We start from the raw sequence: 24,610 nt of genomic DNA, 5'->3' as shown, positions 1-24,610 counted from the left end.
ACAGTGGTCTCTTGTTATTTATATATTATTTTATGAGCTTTGAAATTCTCTTGAACTTTTTTCTTTAAATATTGTCTATCTAATAGAAAAACAACTCATCCTTACACAAGTCAATTTCAGGGACAAATATTTCTTAATGTCACCACTGTGTGTTTCCATAATCTAAACATAGACTATTAATGGCCCTTAGGCCTTGGGACTTTTAATTTTACTAAAACATGATGTAAAACAAATGAGTTTTACTAATATAACTGTTGGACTGTCTACAATTCTATTTTAACTAAATAGCTTTGTAAGATTATATTATTTACCTCACACTAAGCTATAGGGATTTCTTTTACTTGTTCATAATGCTATGTCAATAATTAAGTATAATATCTATTTTTAAAATATTTAATTAGTAGTTTCTTTTTTATCAGTTTAACAATATTAAATAACTCTTTGAGATGCTTTCTTTTCTACCAAATTGGAATGCATTTTGCCTCTTATTTTCATTTTGTGAATTCCCCAACAGGTTTATCATAGATATTCATAATTTCAAGTCAACATCTCACAAGGGCAATTAAGATACTTTGGAAACTTCTGTGTCCCTTAAGATGACGTTAGAAGGGCCAGCATGCAACAATGATGTTTAAAAAGGTCCTCCAGGCATTCCATACCTATTCCACAGAACCATAATTATAATATGGAGTTGTCTTCTTGCTCTCCTCTGGAGTCTTTTCAAATTTATTTTTTATTGAGGCAACATTGACTAATAATATTATATAAGTCTCATGTGTACAACATTATATTTCTACTTCTTTGTACCCTACAGCATGGTCACCGTCAAAAATTTAGTTTTCATCAGTCACCATAAAGTTGATCCCCTTTACTCATTTCACCCTCCCCCTGCTCCTTTCCCTCTGGTAACCACTAGTCTGTTCTCTGTATCTACATGTTTGTTTTTGTTTCATTTGGTTTGTACATATATTTTGGGTTTTTGTTTGTTTTTTATATTCCAAGTATGAGTGAGATCATATGGTATTTGTCTTTCTGACTTATCTCACTTAGCATCACTTACATAATACTCTCAAGGTCCATCCATGTCCCAAAAGGCAAGTTTTCATCTTTTTTATGGTTGAGTAGTATTCCATTGTATCCAAACAAGGCAGACAATATTGAATCACACAAGGAGTTTACCTTCTATTCTGAGAAAAGCACTCTCCAACTCTAAGCTGAAATTAATATCTAAAAAAAATGCACAGTACAATTGAACACTTTGTGTTCCCAATATGGATAGATTTCAGTTTTAACTTTGACATCAAATATTTCTGAATGTGTGAACTCAAACATTGGCCTAATGCATTCCCCCTGTTTTTATTTAGGAATGCATTATATAGGCTGGCACTGTGGTGTAAGCAGAAAAAAAAGTTCTGTATGTGAATAGAGTTTTTATGCAGTTTCTACTTTGAGTGTTTGATGAAAAGTCTGTAATACAGCATTTTTTATTGAATGGATATTTATCTACAATTTTTTTTACCTGAAAAGTTGCAAACAACTTATTTTCACTGGGGAGATTATTATAACCCAAACATTGGAGTGGTGGCTGTCATAGTTCGGTGACTGTGTTTGAACAGTGGTTTATTTGTTTCTAAGTTTTAAAGCAGTGGTTATGAAAACTCATTGCCTAAACTTTCTGAACAGAGAGGTTAGAGAGGAAATATGGGGGCTGCTTTAAGTTACATGATTTTGTTATTCCTTTCAAGATGAAAAACCAGGCCCACTGCTTAGTAAAAACCTCCATTGATCTTTTATCTTACTTGGTTGTGTTCAGGTTGCAAAATATGTATCATTTCACCTCAGAATGATCCAAAAATTAAATAAATGACAATCTTCACCATGAAAATACAAGGACTAAACAGCTGCAATATTTATACCTGGAAGGACAAAAGAGATTGTCAGCATTAAAAGAGAAAGGGATTTTTGTTTTAAAACTTTAATCCGTCTTGTCATTCTAATTTTGGAACAATAATCCAAGAATACATAAATTTTTTAATTCCCTCCTCCATGTGTAAGATCTTAAAACAATTCCATGGGTTTATAACATGTAATTAAAATGAGTAACCATTCTACATGATTTAAACTTGATTAATACAGTAAGATTTTGGCACAAGAGAACAATGTTTCATTTTAATTGTTTGAGGAAATATAAAGCATACTGTTACTCTAGTTGTAGTAGATCTAAATAGGTGCATGTTCTTTTGTTTATGTCTTTTAGCATCTCCGTCAATTAAACTCTTGGTGGATGACCCTATAGTTGTAAATCCTGGAGAGGCCATAACATTAGTATGTGTTACGACAGGAGGAGAGCCTGTACCCTCTCTCACTTGGGTCAGGTCCTTTGGGACTCTGCCTGAAAAGACTGTTTTGACTGGAGGAACTTTAACCATACCTGCCATCACCTCAGAAGATGCCGGTACTTACAGCTGCATTGCCAATAATAATGTGGGAAACCCTGCAAAAAAGTCTACCAACATCATTGTGAGAGGTAAGTTTGCATAGAGAATGTTACAGCATAAATTTCTATATTTTCATTGAATAGTTTTCATAACATATTTTTAGTGATACTATGGAATAGTTTTATAATATGTTCTTAGTAAAAAAAATGATTAAAATCCAAATGTGGCATAGGGCATTATGCATTGTTATACAGATTGTGTATTAGTTTAAGGATTTAACAAATGCACCAATTTAATGTTTAATAAATATTTATTGAATCCCTATTACATGCAGAGCTTTAAATTGTGGGATTACATAGAGATCTATAAAACATTATCTTGTACTCAAGGATTCTACTCTCAGATAGTGAAAAAATATATATATCAATTTATAGCCATATGATGCAGTGTTTGGCAAGCATGAGTAAAAGCTATAAACATAAAAATTATAGTAGTTTCTGGCTGAGGTTATTAGGGAATATCTAATGACATTTGCATCAGGTCATGTAGGCTGGGTAGAGTTTTAACAGACTGAGATTAGCTAAGGTCATGGAAAAGTCAGAGTTAGTAAAAGGTAAAGTTTATTTGAGGAATTTATATAAAAGGTGGTTCACTAAGTCAACAGCAGTGATGTTCTAGCTAGTGTGCTGGTGCTGCCTGTGGAAGAGATGCTAACCTTCCATTTCAGAGAAGGTGAAGTCACCGTGCAAGGAAAGCATATGCATCTTCATGTCTCACTTTACCTGGTGTGGTCCTGGGCTGGGGATGGAGGATGGTCACCAAGGCCTCTAAAGTTAAAATAGACATCCATATGCCCGAGAGGACTCTTCCAGTAGGCAAATGAAAATGTATCATTAATGAAGGATTATAATGGAAGCAAAACATAATTGAGTATATTGAGATAAATGCTTGTGATTTTGTGAACCTAGACTGTGGTGGTTTTAGTGACCATAGTTATCTGTTACCACCCAAACTATCAGAAATATGCTACTTGGCCAAAAATATACTCTAGTCAAAATATTGTAAGATGTTACAGTGTAAATCAAGACACTGTGGATTTCATAGCTACTAGTTTCATGTCTACTGCAAAGCTAAGGAGAAGGGGAGGCGAATAGAGTAAGTTAAAATGCCAGAAAGCTTTCTTTTCTTACCTAGTTTTAGCTGTTTTTCTTGAATAAATCCTTCTCGAATTTTATCAAGGCTTTGGTTAATTTCCAGAATTCTGAAAAAGTTGATTTTTGACATTTTTGCCTGTGTTTTTGTTGCTTTTATGGCGGACCAGATTTTCAGAGACCTTTATTATGCCATTCTGGAAGTGCTTCTGTCTGTATTCATTTTTTCACAAAAGGAAGGGATAAACCACGGGCTAATAAAAACATTATTGGGGAGTAATCCACAAACCATTTTGGATATATATTATAGGGTAGAACAAATGCACAAATACATATTGCTTTTATTGAGAACCAGGGTTCTCACTGTGGGAGAAGGAAGATACAAATATAGAAGGACAGAGATCTAGTGGTATGATACTCTAGTAGCAATGAACATATCTGACACCCAGTTCTTGGTTCTAAACACTATGCCCCCTTGGGAAAAGAAAAAAAAAGAACATTTGGAGAAATAGATGATTCCAGGGCAGGGGCTGGGAAAGTAGAAGGTGAGCCTGGGACGTATTTTGTGCCAGAAAGCAAAGACTAAGAAGGCTAAAAAAAGGGTGGGGGAGGAAAGAAATAAGTGAGAGAGACTAAGAAGTACAAACTTCCAGTTGCAAAGTAAATGAGTCATGGGTGTGAGATGTACAGTGTGGGGAATGTGGTCAATAACTATGAAAAGTTAAAATAAAGATAATAAAGCATCTTGGAAAGCTCAAAGACTAAGGGAAATGTCAAAAGGACATAGGAGACAGCTTAAAGTGACTCCCGTTGGCCAAATTAGTGGCAATTTGAGCATTGAAATGCGTTAACGATGATAATGGTTTGTAATATGTTAAATTAAAATTTCATTAGTCCATAGTAATAGTAAAATGAAAAAGAAAAATAGAAATGAAAAGCTCTTCTTTACAGAAGGATCCCAGCTAAAAATCATAGAAGGAATGGTAGAATAAAAGAAAACAACCATTCTGCAATCCCCGGTGTAATAGTTGGTTCAAGGATTATCAATGGATGCTGAATTATTGGGTAAAATATTTGGAGGCAATAAAATATTCACAAGATCTCCAAGTATCACCCCAAACTACAAGCTACCCCTTTGTAGTTTTTACTAACTACAAAGCAGGAAAGGTAGCTTTTCAGTTGAGAGATTCAGCAGTCTCCACTCTAACCAAATGATCAGACTTAGGGACCACCAAAAGGGACAATTTGACAGGAAGAGCCTCCTGATGAGATTTACTAAAAAGCCACAATATCACCTATGTAGGTTTTCACCAAAAAAATGTCAAACCTGAACCTAATCATAAGTAAACAGTCAGATAAATCTGAACCAGGGTTTCTCAACCTTGGCACTACTGACATTTTAGGATGGTAATTCTCTCTTGTGGGAACTGCTCTGTGCACTGTAGGATGTTTAGATGCATCCCTGGCCTCTACCCACCACATTCCAATAGCACCTTGCTATAGATTGAATGTTCCTGTCCCCCGCCGCAAAGTTCATATGTTTATATCCTAATCCCCAAGGTGATAGTATTAGGAGGTTGGACCTTTGGGAGGTGATTAGGTTGTGAGGGTAGAGCCCTCATGAATGGAATTAGTATCCTTAATAAAACAGGCCCAACCCAGGTTCAATCCAGGGAACTAAAATCCCACAAGCCACACGGATTTAAAAAAAAAAAAAAAAGAAGCCCAAGAAATCTGCCTTTCTCCTTTCACCATTTGAAATTATAGCCAAAAAAAAAGTCTATCAACAAGGAAGTGGGTTTTCACCAGACACTGAACCTGCTGGCACCTTGATCTTGGACTTCCCAGCCTCTAGAATTGTGATAAATAAATTGCTGTTGTTTATAAAAATTTAAAAAAAAAGTCGCTGCGGATACTGCACTATCTGCTACAAAATTGTAAGCCATACAATATTTAGTAATTGCAAGATATACCATTATTTTATGTATCATTATAAAATAAAACATCATGCCAATTGAGCTACTACAGTGTTTTCCTATGAGATCAAATGTTATTGAAAGAAGTCTTTCAGATTTGTTATACTTAGGTTTTCTTTTAAACTGTATATCACCCATTAGCATACATAAAAAGGAAAATAAAATAAAAATCAATTGATTAAATTATTCCTAAAACTTCACAATCAGAACCAACCCAACTTCTAAATCAGTTTTCATCCCAGTCTTTGATGACTATGGTTTTCTAAATCTAGTTTGATCGTAGGATCATCTGAAACTATATTGAATCCCGGTATAACTGGCAAAATGTCTAGCATAAAATGTTGGTGTTGCTCAGGTACCCTCCATAAGGAACTAACTCAGTTCACAGCAATAGATGCTCCCAAAATGATTTGCTCCTCCCCATCTCATCTAGAACTTTTCATCTGTGTTCTTACAAAAGGCAGTTTTCAGTTTTGACATGAATGGCCTAAAATAAATAGAGCCTTAAAAATGTACTTCTCCAATTTGTAATTTCTTTTTTATGCCTTAAATATATCTGAAGTGTACATTTGCATAGTCATATTATATTACCAGTAGAACCTCTCAGCAGTGGCATTTACATAATTCATAAAATTGAGTTTGTATGTAATCTTACTGAATATAGAAGTAGCCTTGGTTAACGGGTCCTAGGTTAAACTGTGGGGAGAAAAACTACTACAATAATATGTGGCATTTGATTTCTGCCACAAAAGCCAAGAAATTCAGTTAAAGAAAAACGGTTTTCTTCTTATTATATCAAAGAAATTATTTTCAAGTCTTCTGAATTTGTAGACCTCTGCAGTGTCTTAGATTAACTGTGTCATGGACACAGCAAAAACAGAGCTCTAGGTTCATTTTCCCCCCATTCCTTTCTGTAATTAGATCAAGATCCACAGACCAGGTTTTCTGAACAAGCACGACAATATCCTGTGCATAGAATTCCCACTGCCATTTGAGAATATCCATGAACAAAATAAGATTGTAGGATGCAGACAGGAATAAAACTCTAGAAACATTTCTGAAGTGTCATTTGACTTTAAAAAAAAAAGAACACTTTAAATAACGTAGATAATCCTCCATGTAGATAACAAGCTCCAAAACTGAAGAAGAATCTCATATGTTTTAAAATTTTGTTAGGCATTCATAAATATAGCAGCAGTGCCTTTTCTTATGATCCTTTAAGAAGTTGCTGTGATTGAGCCACATTTCTCTCAAGTCAGGAGAGAAGCAGTTGCTTAATACATTTGATAAGAAAACTATGTTGATTTCCTAGGTACATGTGGGGTGGCCTGAGGTCAGGGCTTTCCAAACTTTCCCACCTAAAGTTCTCTGTTGTTGTGAGTCACTGTAATTAGAAATGCCCACATTTCTCTCCCGTCATGAATTGAATGAGCCGCTGTCTTGAGCAAACATGGTTCATAACATGACCAAGACATTACTGTATCTTAGTGTCCTGTGGTCTTTAAAAATTTTATTCAGTGGCTTAATCTTCCCCTGCTTCAGAAGAAAAGTTGGCAGACCCCATAACTCTTTTGTTCATTATTAGAAATAGAGTCCTACAGTGCATTCAGGTCACAATCATGCATTTAGTTCAGTGTTTTGGATACACGTTCCAAAATAGTAATGAAACTCCAAACCTGATTTAATGTAAAATTTTCTCCCCTGCCCCGCTTGGGTCCACTTTGGGCTGGAGACTTGCAGTGGGAAAGGGGACAGAGGCTGGTGTGGTTGGCTTCTTCCTGTTTGTCTGTCTATTCTCTACCCTCCTCTCCACCACCCTATCCCTGACCTGATAGCCAGATTCTGACCTTCCTGGCTTGGGGCAGGGTACGAAGGTCTTCTCTATATAAAACATTTTTTTTTCTTCCTTGGCACATTAATGGACTCTTGAGACATTCCTCTACCTAGAAGAGATGCACATCTGTGTGCACCAAGGAGAACTCTCTACTCATGGATTCTCCCAAGACCACTGATGTGCCACATTCCCTGAGCATCTCATGCCCTACCTCTACCACCTTTCTGCTGAGAGCTTCTCTGTCTCCTCCAGGTAGCCAACTCAACAGAGCCCAAGACAAGAAGCCCATACTACCTCTCCTTCTGTGTGTGACTCACAGCTGTAAGCAGAAGCTCTTACCAATAAATTCTGTGAGAGCACACAGATTCCAATGTAGCCACCTCTATCCTGTTGTCACACAGGTTTTGGTTTCCTCAGATATGTCAGGCATCATTTCAGGGAAAATATTTTAGAGCTTTGGCTGGTCCCATGAAAAGCCCCTCACTAGGACTGAGATGAAATAGACAGGCTCTCTTGCTGCCTTGGGCCTGGAAGAAGCTTCATCTCACAGTTTTATCCATAGATATCCTTCCAAACAAATTTGGTCTCTGCCACTTTTTATGTGCTTAATTTCTATAAAGTCCAAGAATCAAAGAATGGAGTTTCTTTGAAAATTCTGCATAAGAAGGAGATTTGTCTTACACTCATCGTGGAATTCTGTGGATTTTGTTCTCAGTCAAAAGTGAATCAGGAAAAGTCTATTCTGTTATCTGGTTTCACAAGAGTATTGAAGGATTATAAGAATTTTCAAAATTTCTAGCTGATATTCTTAAATGTGATCATCAGTATGTCCTTTTGGTTCTATCTTCAAACTATACTCTGAATCTGACCATATCTTGCCAAGTTCACTGTTACCACCCTTGTGTCAACTATCAGTATATTTCCCCTAGTTGATTAAAATAGTCTTTTCATTAATCTTCTTTCCAGTCCAGCCCCTCTTTTAGAAGGGGCTGCTTAGCCACTGTATTAGGTAAGGTAGACTTGACTGAGTTAACAAATAGACCCATACATGTAATTACTCAAAACAAAATTACTTTAGCTTTTTTTCATGAAAAAGTTAGGGTGTTTCCTAGTTGATGATGCTGGCAGTGGTGTTGTATATGATTGGTTTTGGGGCGGGGGGGGGGGGGAGCGGGTGTAGGAGTAAGAGAGTCTATTCCGTGCAGTCATTATGCACCTAGGGTGATGATGTTTCTGCCATCTTCAAACTGTGGCTGCTAAGGTTGTTCTGAGTATTACCTCCATCCCTGTCAGCTGGAAGTGGGAAAGAGCTTGAATGATCACACATGGGAGACTTTTTATGGGCCAGAAGCGTGTTAGTTCCAATCACATTCTGTTGGCTAGACCTTAGGCACATAGTCACACCACTGTGTGCCAGGTATAAGAGGGCATGGATTTTGGTCAACAGCTAGCCACCTCTGTTACATTCATACAAGAGCTAGAGTGATTGAAATCATCTCATTCCCCTGATCAGATTCCTCCCATAGCTTCCCATCTCACCTAAAATGGAATTCACATTTCTCATTGTCATCTCATGTCACTTTCCTCTTTACTCACTCTGCTTTAGACACATTATTCTTCTTGTTCTTTTTCACAACTCAGGACTTAAACATTTGCTGTTCTTTCAGCCTGGGGTGTTAATTTTCAAAAACCGTCTTCTGGGAAATATCTTCCCTGACTACCCTATCTTAGATAATCAACCCCTAATCCCTTGAACGATCTGTTGATCTGTTGTTTCTTCTTATCACATAACTACCTGGAGTTATTTTATATATTTTAAAAATGTATTGCCTGTCTCTTTCATGACACTGTATATAGTGACAAAGAATTTATCAGTTTGTTGTGTTTCTCAGTGACATCCCTGGAATCTAAAAAATTACTCAGCATATAGTAGATTCTCAATAAATATATGTTGAGTGAATGAATCACTTTTTATAAAAGTTTACTGGCTTACATTAGATATTTCTTTTGGACATCTATCATCCTTTGATACCCTGTGTATAATAAATGATATCAAGCAAAATATGGAAATTCTATATACATGTTAAATCATATTAAACATTTGTGTGATGTGACTAGCTCATGTGAAAGGCCACATTGTTCTAATCATTCATTGCTGTGTAACAAGCCACCCCAAAACAGTAGCTTAACATGATAACATTTATTTATTTATTTATTTTTAAATTTTTTTGCGGTACGCGGGCCTCTCACTGTTGTGGCCTCTCCCGTTGCAGAGCACAGGCTGCAGACGTGCAGGCTCAGTGGCCATGGCTCACGGGCCCAGGCGCTCCGTGGCATGCGGGATCTTCCTGGACTGGGGCACGAACCCATGTCCTCTGCATCGGCAGGCGGACTCTCAACCACTGCGCCACCAGGGAAGCCCAGCATTTATTTATTTTACTCACAAATCTGGGGGTTGAGAGACTCAGCTAAAAAATCCAGGGTCTCATATAATTGCACTCAGAAGATGGCAGGGCTGGAATCATCTTCAAAGCTTTTCCAATCAAATTTCTGTCCTGGACTAAAAAGTTCAAACAGTTGGGCTCCTTAGGTTAGTCTCTCTCTGTCTCTGTCTATCTGCTTCTCATTCTCTCATTCATTCTCAATAGCCTCTTTATATGGTTTCTCTGCATGGCAGCCTCAAGGTAGCCAGACTTGTTACAGGCTCCCAGAACCAGGGTCCCAAGAGCTGCATGAGTTCTAGCCTTTGAAGTCATGCAGTGTCATTACTGCTATTGTCTATTCATCAAAGCAGTGCCAAAGGTTGGCCTGGTTCCAAGAGGAGATCAAGTATCTTCACCTTTTGAAGGGATGAGGGTCAGATAATCTGCAGATGTGTTTTAAAGCCACCACAATACGCAGTGTACTCCACAAGCCATATTCTTCACATCATACTCCCATGCTGCCTCAAGCCTCATTTATGCCCCTGTTTTTTCCCCTTTCCTCCTTAATTTCATCAGCCCCATCTTGAACACACAGCCTCTGCAAAAGTGATGTCCTAAACATATTTCCTCTTTGAATTCTAGAATTTCTCCAGCATATCTTTGTTGGATATGATCTCAGAATACTAATATGGAGAAAAATCACTTGTCAATATTGAAATAGATTTAACCTTTATGGAAGAAGTCAATATGTATTCAGTGAGCCATGAATTTACACTTTCCTAACTGTACAAAAATATATATTCTGTAACCTCCAGGAATATCATAACCCTCTGTTCTGAAAAGTGTTGGTTTGCCTAACTCTAGTATATACACATGAAAGGACTGAGATCTTTAAAAACCTGAATTTTTATATTAAACATATTTGTTCAGAACTCATTTAATGGAAATATATCAAATATTAGCACTGCTAACATTTCAAAATGATCTTTAGACTTATTACCAAAAAAAATCTTGTAATTCAAAAATTCTATGAAAAAAAATTTCGAACCTTTGAGTATGCCAGTTCTGTTTAGGTAATAGTGATAGTTATTATTGATTTGAGCACTTACCATGTACTGGGCTACCTGGCACACCATATACATGAACTTTTTAATCATTCCCAGATATTTATAAGGTAAAAAATATTATTGGTCCTATTTTAAAAATAGTAAAACTGAAGAGGGAGCAAGTTAAGTAACTTCCCCCCAAATATAAGCTTTATTTAAGCAGCAAAGCTGAGATTCAAAACCCACACACTATGGTTCCAGGGCCACTGTCTTAATCAAGCTACCATAGTGCCTTTCAAAATTTAGCCAAGTTTTTAAAAATGTATAACTCCTCCTCCTCTCCAAATTGAACTGACTAATGTCCTTTTCTATTTCCTCTACCCTTGCCTTGCCAAAAACTTACTAAGGATTCTTTCTGGGTTGTAAATTGAATACATTTTTATGTTTATTAAAAGAAAAATCTCCAACACTATACAGTCCTTCCCAATTACACCATTTCCCTCCCAAGTATAAAATCATTTTTGATTAGAGGAAGTTCTGTATTTTTGCTAATCAGTACTTTTTTCTCCAGTAATGGTAGGCATACTTTAATTTCAAGTTCTAACCAACATACTCTTTGTAGTTTATGATTTTCTAAATAATATTACATTTGAAGGGTTGAGCATGACTCTGTTACTTTTACTGGTAGTCTTACAGATTATTGGACAAAAATTTTAAAGAATTTCTCTTAATCATAAGAGATCAGGGACTTCCCTGGCGGTCCAGTGGTTGGGACTTTGGCTTCCAATGCAGGGGGTGCAGGTTCGATCCCTGGTTGGGGAGCTAAGATCCCATGTGCCTCTCAGCCAAAAAGAAAAAAACCAAGACAGATAACAGAAGTAATATTGTAACAAATTCAATAAAGACTTTAACAATGGTCCACATCAAAAAAACTTTTTTTAAAAAGAGATCAATTGAATAACAAACAACAAAGATACAAAATAACTGCACAAATAAGACAACTAGTATAAACAAGGAACAAAACAAGACCTATAAAGTGTGTTTATTGTTTTTGCTGAAAGGTATATACCTTCAAGCTATTGGTCAGAAAGTCAGTCAGAGTTAATTGTCAATTTTCCAGGAAGAATTGATCATATTTAGCTTACAATGAATTTCTAAATGTAAATTATTTGTGAATTTCCAACTACAGGGTTGGTGTAGTTCCTCCCAAGCATTTAGATTAATCAAATTAAATTTCCAGTCATCAATAGTTTTCTTCCATGACCTTTCATTAGTAAAAACTAATGATAATAGCTGAAATTGTAGAAAACTAATCCTTTAACATTCTCCAAGAGCAAAACTGTCTACTGTGTGCAGGTGTCCCAATTACACATGTAGATTAAGTGCTCTATTTCTGTTTTCCCAATTTAATATTCTGTAGTAATTACATCTCCCCAAAACACCAGAGAGAATTTTAGTATATTATGTTTTTTAGCTCTGAAATTGTTTCATTATTATCTTTTTAAAAATTAATCAGGGCGGGCTTCCCTGGTGGTGCAGTGGTTGAGAGTCCGGCTGCCGATGCAGGGGACACGGGTTCGTGCCCCAGTCCGGGAAGATCCCACATGCCGCCAAGCGGCTAGGCCCGTGAGCCATGGCTGATGAGCCTGCGCATCCGGAGCCTGTGCTCTGCAACGGGAGAGGCCAAAAACAGTGAGAGGCCCGTGTACCACCAAAAAAACAAACAAACAAAAAAATTAGGGCTGTACAAAATATAAAAATTACCAATTCAGTAGTTCTCACCTGAATATAGATAACTCACTTTTCTCTTTCAAATGAGATAAATCTAACATCTTTGTTCAGTGAAATAACATATGAGGAATTTTAAGATACAATTTCAAGTTAAAAAGTTTATCTAGATATTGTATAATCTTATAATTACTTTTATATAACTATATACATACAGCTTAGTCATACATTTTATTTTATTAAAACTTAGGTTGTCCTGCTTGGTAGTTGGAATTTCTGTCATATTTACTCTAGTCAAAAGGAGATGTACCATTTGGTAGTAGTGCTTTAAAAGTCAATACCTGTTAACATCCAGAAAAGAAGAATCTTATTCAGTAACATTATTTTTAAATTTCTTTTGTCAGTTTCTTTGAAGGCATTTTATAGGTTTTTTGGTGGGAGGCGGGAGTGTTGTTTGGTTTTTAGATACCCTACAGTTGTAAAACAGGGCCAAAACAATGATACTAATTTGAAAACTCCTGATTCAGATTTTTTATCCTGTTATGGCAGGTACCTATTTCTCAAGCCTACTGGCTCACCACACTTAGTTTGTGTGGGTTAAGCAGTCTGTAGGCAGTAAGGTATAGGGAAAGAGATCTATGATATGGTTCTGGCTTCCTTTAAATTAGCTACCAGATCACAAGTATGTAAAGAGGCCCCTGCTTACTTTACTCTACACTAAGAAATTGGAGTGCATAATTTCTAAGATACTTTTGCTCTAACCATCTATGATTCTATACTATCAAAACGTACCTTGACCTATGCTCCTTTCTGGACTTAATCACTCTTTATTTTTGCTTACAAATTTACTCACACAAATACATGAGTACAAATACATGGCAGTATAGATATGATTACTAAAAAACACTGAACTTCCAAACAAAATTCTTTTTTAAAAAATTATTATTTACTTACCTTAAGATATTAAACCAGGAAAGTAAATGTAAATGGTACTTTCAATAGGTATTTAGAAAATTTCTCTTCCATACTAGATCTGTGTCAGTTGCTGTAAGGGACAGAAAAGGAATGAGTACAATCCCTGAGCCCCTGGAGTTCTTACACTTACACGGAGAAAATCATCAGGGCAAATCCCTCCGTAGATCGTAAGAAAGGTCATAACTTCACAATAGAAGCATAGACAATGTGCTGTTGGAAGCTCAGATGAAGAAACAATTAATTCTGATTAGGGAGATAGAAGAAAATTCCAAAGAAGTTGGCATTTGAGATGGTCTTTGAAAAATGAGAGTCCTTATATATTTAGAAATGAAGTGTCTCTTTCCTGTGCTGTCCAGAATGGTGGCATTAACTAGCTTTTTGAACTTTCTCCATTTTCTTATTTATTGAAATATTAGAAACTATTGATAGGCTTTAAAAGAAAAACGTATGTTCAACTTCCATATTTTATAGTAAATATTTTCAGAAACTAAGTAATTTATACATTTTATTTTGTGATTTTGAAATAATGCTTAAAGGTTAATATTTTAATATTTTGCAGTCTTGAGTTGCATAAGATTTTATATAAAATTTTTAATTGAATTAGGCTGCCAAATTTTCTGTTTACTGCGTTTTCTGTTTCCCTTTGAATTCTGTCCAGTATTCTTCCAACATCAGTGCTTTTTCTAAATGCTTCAGGAAATTTCTAGAGACCATCAACCTAATTCTTAAATTATTCCTCATCTAGACTCCGTAAGATGATTTCTTAATTTTAGCATTCAAAGAATCTTTTCTCTTTTTCTCTTTTTTTTTAACCTTATTGTCTCAGCAGATATATTTATCTGAAAATTGTGTGTGCATGGAAATCATCAACCCAGTCATTCAAATCCATCTTAATGAAAATGTACCTGTTAAAATCAATCAAGTATGAATGACTGGTAAGAGAAAATTTATCCATGGAAAGTCCATAAATTCATTCCAAAACTAATTAATTTCCAAAATCCAAAAATTAGGAAAATACTTTTTAAACTTACTAAAAAAAATCAGTTACTTGTTTCTAATTAGAGAAGTTTTTTTTTAGTCATGCAAACATTAGGATTGGTCTTTCCATGGTTCTTTCTATGATTTATGCCCCACATAACCTTATTTAGTTAACATGAACAGGGATAATAAAATTCACATTCAAGTGTCAGCCATCATTGAGTAGATGATGGGAACCCATTGCAAACAAAAGAGATAGAAGAGAGAGGTGGCATTTTATTTATCTGCTTAGGTCAGTGGTCCTCAGTTGGGGGCAGTGTTTTCTTTTAGAGGACATTTGGCAGTGTATTGAGACATTTTTGACTGTCACGACTGGGGGTGCTGGTGTGTCACTGGCATCTAAAGGATAGAGGCCAAGGATGCTGCTAAACACCCTATGATACACTGGACAGCCTGCACACAAAAAATAACCTGGTCCAAAATGTAAATAGTGCTGCTGTTGAGAAACTCTGGCCTAGGTAAAGGTTTCCCTTATAGCCAAATTGAAAGATGGATAAAGCTACACACTCATGCACGCACACACACGCACACACACACAATTCCAAAAAGCACTGTACGTTTTGATACAATATTGAGGTAGATTATAATCATTCTTGACATATTTCTTAGAGTTTAAAATGTCAGTAGTTCTTAACCTGACATGCATCTTTCTCTGTATCTTGGGAAAAGTCTATCATCTGGCCCTTCTTGGGAAGTACTTATTAGAAACTTAGAGCAATGCCTCTTTTTTGTGGTCCATATTTATGAGCTCTTGTCTCCTGGGTTGTAATGATCTCTCTCTGTGAATCTCAATTGCTCACCTAGTCAATATCTTAGACTCATTCCTGTGAACCTCCCGTACTCATTTTGCTAACAAAGCTCACTTTGTTTATTAAAGTTTTTCAACGTGCTTCCTAATTTTGAAATGTAATATTTACTCCAATAGTAAGAGCTCTTTTTTAGGCTTCTAAGATGTGCTCCCTTCCCCAAGTCATCGACTGAGCCTATGGAGTCAATGAACACAGTCAAATGAACACAATTTTGTCATGTATGGCCCTCTTGGTTCCTATTCAATCTCCATGTTTCCAGTAGCTCTAGAAGATACCCTGTCAGGTTGTCCAAGACATGAAACCAAGATGATGGAGAATGAAAAAATGGATATTTATGTTGCTGTTATCAGTCTTCCTAAACTTTCTCCTCATTATCCTGTGTGTGTGTGTGTGGGGGGTCTATAGAGCTTATAAAATGTCATATTATAGCTTCTTCTTGCACTATGGATTAAATGCTGACTTTCTTTATAGAAACTTATTTTGAAGGACTGTTTCTAGCATGGCACATTTCATTTCATTTTATACTGACTATTAATTTATTCTGAGAGAAATAGGAAAGCCTAAAAAGGGAGGCATGTAACTGATTGCAGTTGGCCTATTAATTTAGAAGTTTATTTGGTGTGAGAGCTCAGAGAAATAAATGATGTTCACTAGGATACAAAGTTTCTGGTTCAGTAATTTTTTCCTCTCACAATAATGGAAGTCTAGACTTGGTGACCCTGTGCATTTATTATTAGTTTTAATACATTATTGTCATACAGTACCCTTCTGCTTGCTGATTATATAATCTGGGTATATTAAGGCACTATCTTAAAAATATAATGTAAGATATGACTTTATTTTAACTTACTAAAGTGTAACAGAAATTGTAGACCTTATAAGTATATACCTTAATGAACTTTTACAGAGTGGACACATCTGTGTCAGCAGCACCCAGATTGAGAAGCAGAGAATTAAGAGCTCTCAGGAAGCTTCTCTCTGCCCTTCTTTCACAGCCTCACTAAAATGTGACCTCTATTCTGACTTTAAACATCCTAGATTAGTTTTGGCAGTCACCTCTTCAAGTCTTTGGCCTGTTTCCCGCTTTTTGGGTTGTATCTTTTCTTCTTTATGCGTAGAGTTCCTTATATATTTGATATGTCACTTATTGAATATATTTATTAAAAGTATTTTCTTCTGCTTTGTGGCTTGCCTTCTCACAATCTTAATGCCATACTATAATGAATAAAAGTCCTCCATTTTGATCCAGTCTGAACTATCAAAAAATTTTTAAGGAATTTAAGAAATCTTTTTTTATTCTATTTAAGAAATTGAATATTTCTTTTTCTATTTAAGAAAAATTTTCCTAACCCTAGATAATAAAAAATATACTCTTATGTTTTCTGCTAAAGTTTCATTGTGTTACCTAAATATCTGATGGGAATTCATTTGGAATTGACTTTTGTATGTGGCTTGAGGTAGGACTAAAGGTATTTTTTTTTTAATTTGAATATCTGGTTAAATCATTAACACCTATAGAATTGACCATTATTTCTCATTATACTGCCTTGTCACCTTTGTCATAAATCAAAGGATCAAATACATGTGGGTCTGTTTTTCAACCCATTTCGACCCATTTCTTTTCTATTTGTCTTTGTTTATCCCTATGCTAATACTACTATGTCTTAATTACTATAAATTAATTACTATAAAATTGTATTAAATCTGGTAATGCAAGGATTCTGGCTCTTTTCTTTTTCAAGATTGCCTTGCTTAGTCTTGGCCCCATGTGTTTCTATATATATTTTATAAGTAGTTTATCAATTTCTACTTCACCCCTTTCCCCTAAAAAAAAAAACAAAAAAAAAAACCTGAAATTTTTATTTGGACTGAATTGAATCTGCAAATTTTCCAATTATTGACATTTTTTTATCCCTCCATTTATTTGTCTTCTTTAATTTCTTTCGCTACAGTTTGTGTTTTTCAAAGGAGTGATCTTAAACATCTTTTGTTAGATTCATTCTGAGTAGTTGAGAATTTTGTCATTCTTTTTCTTGGCATTGTAAATAGTATCATTTTTAAAGTTTTATTTCCTATTTATTTTGTACTGATGTATGGCAATGCAAATGATTTTGTATACCAACCTTGTATTACTTAACCTTGCTAAATTCACTTATTGATTATAATAATTTGTCTTAGAGTCTTTTGAATTTTCTATGTACACAATCATGTTGGCTTCAAATAATGAAAGATATACTTCTTTTTTTTACATATTTTATATCTGCTTCTTGATTTGTTTTATTGTCAAAGATGTCCAAATTACATGTTTAATAGATGTAGAATATCATGTATCCTTCTCCTTTTTCCAATCCCAAAGGGAAAGTTTTAAGTATTATACCATTAAATACAATGCTTACTGCTGGCATTTTAATGATACTCTTCTTTCATAACTAGCTAAGAACTGTTAATGAGTGCTAAATGCCATAACATAATGGAATTATGATTAAAAATGCAAGAAAAGAAGAATAGGGGAACAAGGACATGTGGAACATACAGAAATTAGACCTTAAGCAGGAGAAAGAAAATAATAAAAGAGACATGTCAATGAAATATACAAAAACAACAGAGATACTTAAGCCAAAAATGTGTTCTTTGATAACATTAGCAAAGTTGATAAATTCCTAAAAGGACTGATTAAAAAAAGCAATAGATAAAATACAAAATACTAACATCAGGAATGAAAGAACTATCATTACTACAGAATTTACAAACTTAAAAGGACAGTGAAGAGGTTTTATGAGCAACATAATGCAAATATATTTAATGAGTAAAATGGACACATTTATTGAAAAACACAATTCATCAAAACTAACATAAGAAAAAAATTTAAAGATGAATACCTTAATATTCATTAAAGAAATTGAATTCATCATTTCAGAATTTCCAAAAGAGACATGTTCAGATGACTTCACTAGTGAACTCTGTCAAACCTATAGGAATAAACAGTGACAATCCTACACACACAAGCAAAATTCATAAAATCAAAGAGAAGCAGAAACTCCAATTCATATTACTAAGTCACCATAACCTTAGTAGTAAAAGAATATGATAATATATTACAAGAAATGAAAATTTAATACCAATATCCTTCATAATCTTAGACACAAAAATCCTAACAAATGCTATCAGATCAATTCCACTAATATTTAAAGAGGATAATATAAAATTATCAAGTGGACTGTATCCAAAAAATGTGTTGGTTTAACACTCAAATAGCAATTAATGTAATCACTGCATTACCAGATTAAAAGAAAAATAATATTAATATTTCAATCAATACAGAGAAAAAAATAGTTAAAATTTAACATCACTTTTAGAAATAGAAGGGGATAGTCAGTCTGATAAAACACAACTACAAAAGACCTACAGCTAAGATAATAATAGTAAAATACTGAATGCTTTCCTTCCCAAGACTGGCAATAAGAGAATGATGTCCTTTCTCACCACATCTATTCAGCATTATACCTCCTGCAATTTCCACCAGTGAAATAAGACAGGAAAAAGAAAACCCTGTGGATTATAAAGGAAGAAGTAAAACTCTAATTATTCTCTGATGACATATTCTTAATGAATCTATGAAAAACAAAACTTGCCATAAAATATGGGTAAATTGAATTTTATAAAAATTAAAAACTTTTGTCCATCAAAAGAAACTATTAAGAAAATAGGCCAGAGATGGGAAGAAAATACCCTCATCACATATATATATGATAAATAGCTTATATCCTGATTATATCAGTAACTCTTGCAACTCAGTAATAAAACAATAAACAAACCAATTTTTTAAAATAGGGAAAAGATTTATACAGACACTGATAAACGAATGGCTAATAAGCACACAGAAAAATGCTCAACATCATTGTTCATCAGGGAAATGTAAATTAAAACCACAATTAAGTACCACAAGACCCCCACTAGAATGGATTCATGAAAATGATTTACTTCACCAAAAGTTGTAGGGTATGTGGGGCACCCAGCACTCATAAACTGCCAGTGGGAGCATAAAGGAGTCAATCCTTCTTGAATACTGTCTAGCAGTTTTTCACAAGTTAAACATAATTTACCTTATGACCAAGGAATTCTTTTCCTAGGTATTTTTCAAAGAGAAATTTAAATTATATACATAAAAATCCTTGTATAATACTGTATAACATCTTTTTCATGTTAGCCAAAACATGGAAGCTGTCCCATCACCTTTAAGATAGATAGATAGATGTGATTGCTTCACATATCTTGCTGCTTGTTTTTTGTTTGTTTTTAGTGTATACACATTTAGAACTGCAATGTCTTTTTGGTGTCTTGACCCATTGTCAATATATAATGTCCCTCTCTGAATCTGGCAGTTTTCAGTTTCTTTGCTGTGAAGTCTATTTTATCTGATATTAATATAGCTCCTCTTTCTTACCTTTGATTGAAGTTTACATGATAAGGTTTTGTTTTTTTCTTTTTACTTTTAATCTACCTATATCATTATATTTGAAGTGACTTTCTTGTAGACAATGTATAGTTGAGTCATGGTTTCTTTTTTAATTTCACTCTGTTTTAGTTGATGTTTTAGTTGATGTATTTTTATACCATTTACACTGAATGCAGTGATTGAAATGTTAAGAGATTAAGTATGCCACTTATCTTCTGTTTTCTGTTTGTTCTCTGTTTTTTTATTTTTCTGTTTTCTTTCATCTGTCTTCCTGTGGATTATTTGAACATGAGGAACTTCTATGTCCTGGAATATGGAGTAGATGTACTTTTCCCTCTTTGTCCCACTAAATACAACTAAATTTTTAAAGTTTCCATTTTGATTTATCTGTAGTGTTTTTGAGTATGTCTCTTTATGTAGTTCCTCAGACCCACCCCATGGCTGCTTTCTAACAGTCTTTTTTTTTTTTTTAATTTTAGATATTTTAATAGTTTTCCTAATATGTGCTTTGATGGGATTTTCTTTGTGTTTATCCTATTTGAGTTTTTCTGAGATTTTTAAATCTATGGATTTTAGTCTGTTTTATTTGTTCCACTTCTTTTTCCTCTTCTTCATTGATTTCATTTATACTTATGTTAGACTTTTCACTGTTTCATGTGTCTTTTATGCTCTTTCCTATCTTTTCCTCCTTTTTCTCCTCCATCTGTGCTTCAGTATTTCTTATTGCCCCATCTTCTAGTTCACCAGTGCTGTATTTTATTTCTTCTAATCTATAGTAAAACACTCTTACTGAATTCTCAATTTCATTTATTGTATTTTTCCATTGTAAAATTTATGTTTGATTTATGGATTCCAGTTATTTGGTGAAACTTGCCATCTTTTCATTTCACTTTCCCCAGTGTTTTATCTTATTTTGTTGAATGTTTCAATCATAACTATTCTAGTGTTTTTATCTGAGAACTCCAGTGTCTTGATCACCTGTGATTTGTTGTTATTCTTCTGTTTTACCTTGTCCTGTCTCTTGACAAGCCTTATTTTCTTATTGAATGCATATTATTCTATATTAAAAATTGGTTCAGGATTATGTTATGTTTCTTCAGAATATTTCTTTCTTTTCTTTTCAATTTTTTTCTAGGCAGAGAGAGTGTTGTTTTATTGTCTCAGTTCAGTCAGAGATTGAGCAGATTCAAGGCTGGGTTGATAATGCTATGTCTCCTATTTGCCCCACTCCTAGGGCATGGCTCTTCACAACTTCCAGCTGAGTATCCTGGGCTATTCACTGGAGATTTTGGCTTGGATCTTCAGCCTCCTGTTACAGGCAAATGACTTGAAAGAAAAGTGGCTGCAGTATGTTAGCTCACCTTTTTGTTTTTCCCTTCTCTGGGATTTTGACCCCTCAAATTCAGGCTGCCTGAACTGATGTTTGATGCTTTCAAAAAGGACTTTTAAGAATTTTTATTGGCTTTTCTAATTTTTCTCCATTGGAGTGACTGTCGGCTGCAAGTGACCCTAGTAAAATCAGAAATAGAAATCTGATTCAGTATACTTTTAACAGTAACATATTTGTAGCAATAGAGACTAAATTTGTATTTGAAGAGCAATGATGACAGAACACAGAAAACTCAAACATCGTGAGCAAGTAAAATAGAAAATAACCAAGTAGTTTAGGTTTGTTCATTTTTCCACCGTAAATGTGATGCTTTTTAAGTTCCTACAGTTAATTGAAGCTTTTGTTACCTCTTCATTTTTGAGGAGCAAAAAATGTAATAGAATATGATAGGATTTGCAATTTGATGTATTTACATGGTAAAGGTGCTAACAGTAGCATAATTTCACAATATAATGATCATCAGCACAGAAACAATAATTGGCAAATGGCTTAATCAGCAAATAATGAAAAATTTAAATTGAGCAATAAATTCACAGTTCTTTCTTCCCTAATTGGAAATGTCTTAAGTGTAGGCACTGTGCAATGAAAATAATATGTTAATGGATATGTATTTTTCCAGTGATAATTTAGGAACTGTTCATAGTTACTAGTCAATACGATATAGCAATTTGTCTAATTCAACCATTTTATTTAAGGAACACATCATTTCCAAAAATAAGCTTGCTATGATATTCCCTTGCCAAATAAACTCTAGTGTCTTTTCTTCAAAAACACTTTGCATCCAAATTTCCTGCCTGATTTTCCTGACCATATAGAAAAAGCCCAAATACACAAATGATATGTAAGCTTAGAGATTGCATTAATGTATGAGTAATATATTCTTTTGTTAACAAAAGTAAAATTGTTTTTGTTAAATAATATTTAAAATATTACTTGACTTAGAAATATTTCATTTTTATAGTTTTGATACTTACATCTTTTCAGTAAGTTCTATTCTTTTTCAGTATCTGTAGATTAAAGGCAATATAGTACACATGACCTAGACATGAACCTTTGGAAATGTATACATTTAAGGGATACAACAATTTTTAAAAATTGAGAGAGTTGTTTGCAAGGTAAAATGAGAAGCAGAGACTTAACGCTGTTCCAGAGGCAAAAAAAGAAAAGCACATTTCACAAATGAAGGTAGGGTCAACAGCATCTAGGTGTAAAATGCCCAAAAGAGTTAAGGTAGACAAGGACTGAAACTTGAAAATGATGCCACTGGAGTACTGTGACACTAGAAAGATGGATCAGAAGCCAGATATCAGCAGATTATGGGAGTAACTGGGGTTCGAGAAGTATAGATATATATTCAGTAAGGCTGGGAGAAAATAAATAATATAAAAGTAAGCCATATATCTCTCAAGATTTATAGAAAAATTATTTTTAAACCAATAGTCAAAAATTGTTTTCTCATTGAAGTAAAACTCATTCAAAGCCTTTGTGGAAGGAAATTAATCTGATCCTGTGTCCCAAATAAACTGGTAACTATGTAAATAGAACAGACGTCTCTTCAACCAGAAATCACTGAATTAAACATAAGTGCAATATAAATTATTTTTACTACTCTTAGTTTCTAGCACATTCAGCTTTGTTTTAGAATCATAACAGGTCCCTCCAATGCCTGACTTATGTAACTGATATGCAGTAAGTATCTGTTTAATTATACAGAGTGTTTTAATTATACAGAGTGTTAACCTTCACCTACCTATAGCTCCTTCTTTCTATTTTATTCAGTCAGGTGGGTTGCAAATAGAAATTAGGAGAAAAACCACAACTGACCCAAATAACGTAGTATATTGGTAGCATTTTTTTATCAACACTGCCTAAAACTACTTATTATCAGCATTAATACTGACATTTGAATTCAGTAAATATTTTCTATAGTAAAACTAAGGGACAGATAATTTGGCTGTCCTTATCACTAAGCTTTATTATCAAATTTAAAATACTGCTACCATAAATTATATTTTTCATATTTGATTTGCCTGCATTCCAATATTATTTTGTGCCAGTTTCTACCTCAAGTAATGTTCAGAATGAAGGTATACTTAATAAAAACATAATTCCATGCTGAGCTTCTGTGCTTTCTAAAAGGTTGAGGTAATGAAATTTCATAATTGCTTAAATTTTTCTCTATTTAGCAAACAGAAACATTATAATCAAGGTGAGAATTAAATGTGGCTTAGTTCTTTGGAGCAATTAGTAGTTTGTGCATCTCTCAATCTATTAGTGACACATTATCAACACAATTTTTCCGTCACGTATTATCCTAATTAGTACCCTCCTTCAATGGCTAAAAAATCACCCAAACAATGTACAAGTTATAGAGAGTCCTTCATTAAGGAAGATTTATGTCAAGTCAAGATTAAGTTACTGTGTTGAAGTTTGGAAAGGTCTCTTTATGCGTACCAAATGCTGATCAAATATTAGTGACTGCCCGTAGTACAATGTCCTGAATGATTTTGATATGTTATGCAGCCTGGATAGGAAGGACTAATGTATGATAGGAAGGATTAATGTATGATAATGGCTATAGACCTATGAAGAAGTAGGAAAGCAAATGTCACATATTTGACATGCTGAGTAGTCAACATAATTTTTTTCAAAAATTTACTTTTAAAAGATTATTTCCATCATGAAAAATATGTGAGAGAAGTCATCTAAGGTTTTCTCTTAATAATTTCCCCTCAAATTTGTGAAGGAATAAACAGTTGTATAGGTTGGGCTGTACTAACATCTAAATTGGATTTATATTTTAAATATTTGATACAGATGTTTTATTTTATATGTTGTTATTCTAAGGAGTTTATGTCATCAAGACTCTGAGCTAGTTTAGGGTAAGCTTCTACTTAGCAGTGAGTTTTAAGCTCCACAGCTTTTATGGGAGGCTGTCTTGGCTTAGCTGATTGTTGAAACATCTGGCTCTGTAGTTGACTGTCAGTATAGATTGGTTGCCCTGTGGTTACTTGTCAGGGATTATGACCACAAATTTATTGCTGCTCAGTATCTTTCAGAATCTTGATTAAGAATATCAAATATATGGAGGAGTTCAGGTAGGCTGTTTTTCAGCTCTTCCTTTAGGTCAGTAGTTTTCATCTCGATGCCTGAATCAGAATCCGTGGTGTAGCCTACAAATGTAGATCCCCAAACTCTACCCTAACGTAGCTTACTTGGAATCACTGGGGTATGTGACTCAGACATTGTGATTCTGATGCTTACTTTTAGTTAAGAACCCACTGGCTCAGTGCTCTAAAATCAGTCCCTAAATTGACATATCATAGAGTATTGCCTCAACCCACAC

At 34.4% G+C, this 24,610-nt stretch overlaps 1 protein-coding gene across 1 annotated transcript in view; it reads left to right on the top strand.

Moving 5' to 3' along the window:
* Positions 1 to 24,610, top strand: part of MDGA2 (MAM domain containing glycosylphosphatidylinositol anchor 2) — an 826,010-nt gene that overhangs the window by 552,113 nt on the left and 249,287 nt on the right. Inside the window, exon 6 of the mRNA XM_029239755.1 lies at positions 2,258 to 2,527. Coding sequence (XP_029095588.1) covers positions 2,258 to 2,527 — 270 coding nt within the window. The remainder of the gene's footprint in view (positions 1 to 2,257; positions 2,528 to 24,610) is intronic.

Source organism: Monodon monoceros, unplaced genomic scaffold (genome assembly GCF_005190385.1).
Source record: "Monodon monoceros isolate NGI ecotype Baffin Bay Population unplaced genomic scaffold, NGI_Narwhal_1 Super_Scaffold_21, whole genome shotgun sequence".
Classification (NCBI taxonomy): Eukaryota; Metazoa; Chordata; class Mammalia; order Artiodactyla; family Monodontidae; genus Monodon; species Monodon monoceros.
The sequence above is the reverse complement of the archived record's forward strand: the minus strand, read 5'-3'. Positions and strand labels throughout refer to the sequence as shown.